We start from the raw sequence: 5,087 nt of genomic DNA on the forward strand, positions 1-5,087 counted from the left end.
CTTCCCCATCCCCTTCGCCCTGGGGCTCACGCTACCAGCCAGTGATATTTGCAGACAGGTCTTGACACCTCTCCTTGCAAGGATGAGAGATACTCAGAACAAGTCTGGGCATCTTCCTCGCGCCTCCAGGGAAAGCGAGCCGAGCCAAGTCTAGCGACTGCCTGCCCAATAGCACAGACGTTTCCGAACAGGCAAGCCCGGACATTCCCCGCGCCTCTCCGGGTGAAACAAGTTCCAAGTGGCTCATTTCTCATCCCAACACCCTCCCCCTTCCCTACAGAAAAACTTGGAAACTTTGCTGTTTCCTGCAGACCAAGAATTGTAATCAGCCCTATCAGCTCCCTACAGGGGACAGTCGTGACTGGGCACCGAGAGTCAGACTCCCTCTAAAACACCAACAAAGGGCTATATTTAGTTCTGAGCTCTCCGCCTAAATTCTTATTTTTTCACTCATCACTGCAAAACGACTGGGTTGGGAAAGTGGGAGGAAGGGGGCAGGGGAGTAGCGGAGAAAGAACAGCTGTGCCTCCGCCTCCCAACTCAATCTCTATAAATAACCAATCGCGAAGGGAGGCTACTTTTCAGCCAATGAAGCAACCCAAACTGATAAAACCTTGGCGGTGGCCAATGGCAGAAGGCTGGGGGGTGTGAGACTCGCGCCCTGGGACCAATGAATGCGGAGTCCAGGAGAGGTAATTTGAGCTGGAGTGTGGGCGTGCGGTGCCAAAGCTTCCTACTTCCAAGCCCAAGGACCAGTTCTGTCGACTGAGCATGCCCTAAACTGCGGGTGCCGCCAGGCTTCGGGATTGGGATGGGGCCCGTTTTTCCGGGTTTTGACCACTGCAGTGTGGGTAGGTGGGTGGGACCCACCGATTGAGGGTGGGACTCGGGCCCGCCCCATCCCTGCCAGAAGGGAGCTCCGGGCGCCACCGGCTGCCTCATCCTGAGTCAGGACTGAGTCTCCGGCCCGGTTCCTCCTGTTTTCTTTGTTGGAGGGCTGCAGTGCAGGAATTGAGGGCCGGCTTCGCGGGGGAGCGCTCCTCCAGCGAACAGTTGAGAAAGCATTGCGCAATGGCAGCAGGGATCGTCCACCACCGCCGCTGCCTTCCGTTGCCAGAGTCATACAACGGCCGGGGGCTCTGGGAGTAGCATCTTCGGATTTTTGATAACGGGCAGTCCAGAGCAAGAACCACCCCATCCCAGGTCCGGCCCGCGGCGCTCCACGCTTCTCACAGGGCCGCCGCCCTCTGCACAACCCCAGAGCCACAAAAGAAGGCGACCTCCATTCTCCGGTCCGAGCTTTCCCAGCTCCTCTTACACACGTAGATACACCTTTCTCCCGCAGCGCACACACTTATCTAGTTCCTGGACTCGCTCGGTTCCCAAATCCGCTTCCCGAGACTCAAATGCAGAGCCCCGCCTCTAACCCCGCCTCCGCCCGACCCAGCAGAAAACCGGGCGCGGAAGTCGGGCGGGCGACCGGCGGCGCACTGGGCATGCTCGCCCGCGCGGGGAGGGCCGGGCTGCGCGCGGCGAGTAGGAAGCCCTCGCCCCACGGAGGCTGCAGAAGAGAGCGCGATGGGCCTCGGCGGTGGGCGCACGTTCCGCGGGGACTCATGCCCTGCGTGTCCCGGCCCGACGCGCAATTAGCAGCCGCCTCTGCAGCCCGGTGCCGCCGCCTCCCCGCCCTCCTGGGCTGCCGCGGTGAGGAACTCCAGCCGTCGCCTCGCTCAGCTGCCGGCATTGTCCTCCGGTCCGCCGCCGCCGCCGCGGACTGCAGCGGGGCCCCGGACCCGCGCCCCAGGGACGCGCCGCCGCCGCCTCAGGTCGGCCGGGAGCCGGCCCGCGATCTCCACGCCCTACGCTCCGGGCCGCGTTCGCGTGGGTTTTTGCTGCGGAGCTGAGGAAGAGGAGAAGTCTAGTCGCCCAGCCCAGCCTTCAGCGGCGCGCAGCCCCGACGGGGCCGCGGCAGGCGTGGTGCGAGCGCCGACGGAGCCATGAGAGAGTACAAAGTGGTGGTGCTGGGCTCGGGCGGCGTGGGCAAGTCCGCGCTCACCGTGCAGTTCGTGACGGGCTCCTTCATCGAGAAGTACGACCCGACCATCGAGGACTTCTACCGCAAGGAGATCGAAGTGGACTCGTCTCCGTCGGTGCTGGAGATCCTGGACACGGCGGGCACCGAGCAGTTCGCGTCCATGCGGGACCTGTACATCAAGAACGGCCAGGGCTTCATCCTAGTCTACAGCCTGGTGAACCAGCAGAGCTTCCAGGACATCAAGCCCATGCGGGACCAGATCATCCGCGTGAAGCGGTACGAGCGCGTGCCCATGATCCTGGTGGGCAACAAGGTGGACCTGGAGGGCGAACGCGAGGTCTCTTACGGCGAGGGCAAGGCCCTGGCCGAGGAGTGGAGCTGCCCGTTCATGGAGACATCGGCCAAAAACAAAGCCTCGGTGGATGAGCTCTTCGCCGAAATCGTGCGGCAGATGAACTACGCGGCTCAGCCCAACGGCGACGAGGGATGCTGCTCGGCCTGCGTGATCCTCTGAGGCGCCCGCGGCCGCCGGGCGCCGGCCTCGCTCTGCGCACAAAAGCCAAACGCATCCGACTCTCTAAATGTGATTTCCTTTCTTGCTTTGAGATTGGAGACGACTTTGCATTGGCCGGGGTGTCCCGGGAGCCCGGCTGGCTTCCGGGACCCGCATCCCTTGCCTTCGCCCCGTGTCCGAGGGGTGCCCCGTCCTGACCATCCGAGACCCTGGTGGAAATGTGGCTCTTTGCAGCATGTACGTTTCTCATTGATTTCGGTTGACGCATATTCCCCCGTTTAAGTGGCCGTTAGGGTGCTGTATTGGCAGCTCGACACCCGGCAAGCAAAAGTTTCAGCCTGGAAATAAATGGGGGTGGGGAGGTGGAGGAAGTGGAGGGGAAGAAGGTGGAAGGGGGGGGGTCTTCTCTCTCTCTCTTTCTCTCCCTCTGTCCCTCTCTCTCTGTCTCTCTCTTTTGTTAATGACTCTTTTTCTAGTTCCGAGTTTTAAATACATGGAAGTCCAGTCGAGTCCGGGAAACCCATATGAAGGAGCAGAAGGAGAGGAAGAAACTCTTGTTTTTTCCTTGTTTTCCAGGAGTAGCTGGAAATTTAGATCGGGTTCCTTTCCTGCCAGCTTGGAAGGGCAACCCCTCGTGACTGGTTGTGATTCTGAGGATGTCTATGCAAAGTTGGATTCTTGTTACATTGTATCCAATCTGAAGTATTGCACATCTGAACTGGGACTGTTAACACTGATGCCAATACAGTGTGGGGTGCCAGAAAGTGTCTGCTGATATTTGTGGAAAAAAAAATCTATTTTGTTTACCTACTGTATCAAAGGGGAGCCTTGGGAGAATGGTAGTATTTTTTTTTATCAGCTGTGAAAAAAAATGTTACAGATCCTGCACATTTTTGTGTGTACTATGGTGTGTGTGTGTTTTAAGTTTAGCTTTTTTTCGTTTTTTTAAAAAAATTCTTTTGGTTGGCAGCAACAGATTTTAATGACTAGCTTTTAAAAATATAATACAAAGACTTTGTAAATGTGATTCAGGGCCCCCAGCACCCCTGTGTCTGCAGAGTGCCTTCAAAACTCAGCTGTTCAGCCGCTGCCAACCAGTGAACTTCCCACCAGTACCAGAATCTGCTATTCCCCAAACCACTTACCAGTTTCCTTTCGGTAATCTTCCTGAAGGAGCCAGGACAATAGGGCCTGTTGTTCGGTGAATTTATTATTTTCAGCCTTTAAAATGTAATGTCTATGTCTTGCAATGGGTTGTCCCCCCCCCCTTTTTTTTTTGCTTCATTTTGTTCAAATTTCAGGTATTTAGCTCCCCTTACATATTATTTTTTAAATGTTTTGATTTTCTGTTATAGGGTGTACCTTCAGAAGCAAGAGCAAAATTTCACTGTTATGATGTATCAAGTTCTAATTGTAATTTTAATTCCACTCGTTTAATCATTGTCTCTTCATTTTAAGACTTTTAATACAAATGTCATTTTTAAAGAAACAAGCCCAAAAGTATTGTTTGTGTTTCTGTGTTTCATATTCTGTGATGTACAGCATCAGTGGTAATGCAGTATCATGGCTGAGGTAGGCAGGGGCAGGAAGCAGAGCTGTCAAATTTTGAAGATAACAGATCTATCTCTGTGACAAGTTGGGTGTGACATTCCTTCCAACTTCTTAAATGTGGAGAAAGTCCTCAGGCCTAGGAAGCCCTGGCCATATCTACTGACTAAAAGATGAGGAGGCGTCTTGGTTGTATTCTGAGATGGAGCTATTGGCTTGCTCTGGGTAGTGGTGTGGGGGGTGGCGGGGTGGGAGGGGCACCAACTGCTAATGCTGACTTAGATCTGGGAACTTCACCCTCAGCCAAGTAGGGTGGCACTTTGGGTCCTTCATCCTGTTGTGTTTATGTTGTACATCAAGTTGAAAGCCCATTTTGGGGATGATTTCTCATGCTGACATCATGCCATGTGGTGTGTTTTGCACTGTATCTGAACCTGTCATAGACAGTATTTCAGCAGTTTCATTTGGAAACAGATCTGTTCCCTTGATCTTATTGCACTGTGCGGTGTGTGGACCATATTTGACCTCATATATTCTTACTTCTGACAGTAGGAGGCAGTGTAAGCTTTTTTATTTTTTATTTTTCTTTTTCTTAAGGAGGTCTTTAATCTGTAAAATAGCCTCTACAGAATAAAAGAAAGTGTCTATGTATTTTAGAGTACTTGATACATCTTAGGTTTTAAGTATAGTTGAAGTGTGGTGAGTCTTCAAACAAAAGGGATTTATTCCCCTAACAAAGCCAAAAGAAATTAGAGGCTATAGGTTTCTTTAAAGCTATATTAACATATCTTGCCTTAAAATGTGTGGTTTTGGTTTTTTTGTTGTTGGTTTGCCTGGGAGGCATTTCAGTATTCCTTTCTGGAGGAAGAACTATTTATTTTGATTGTGATACATAGGCCTGCCCCCCCTCTTTTTTCCCCACTGATCCCACTTAGGTTGATAATCAAACACAACTAGAAAGCAATTATAGAAACTGAGAGAAACTGTCCA

At 52.9% G+C, this 5,087-nt stretch overlaps 1 protein-coding gene across 1 annotated transcript; it reads left to right on the top strand.

The window, feature by feature from the left end:
- The first annotated feature begins 1,995 nt into the window (after positions 1–1,995).
- Rap2b (RAP2B, member of RAS oncogene family) lies at positions 1,996–2,892 on the top strand. Its single transcript, XM_076868292.2, has one exon. The coding sequence runs from the start codon at positions 1,998–2,000 to the stop codon at positions 2,547–2,549; it is 552 nt and encodes a 183-aa protein (XP_076724407.1). The 5' UTR covers positions 1,996–1,997; the 3' UTR covers positions 2,550–2,892.
- Positions 2,893–5,087: the final 2,195 nt, after the last annotated feature.

This window comes from Callospermophilus lateralis, chromosome 10, assembly GCF_048772815.1.
Source record: "Callospermophilus lateralis isolate mCalLat2 chromosome 10, mCalLat2.hap1, whole genome shotgun sequence".
Classification (NCBI taxonomy): domain Eukaryota; kingdom Metazoa; phylum Chordata; class Mammalia; order Rodentia; family Sciuridae; genus Callospermophilus; species Callospermophilus lateralis.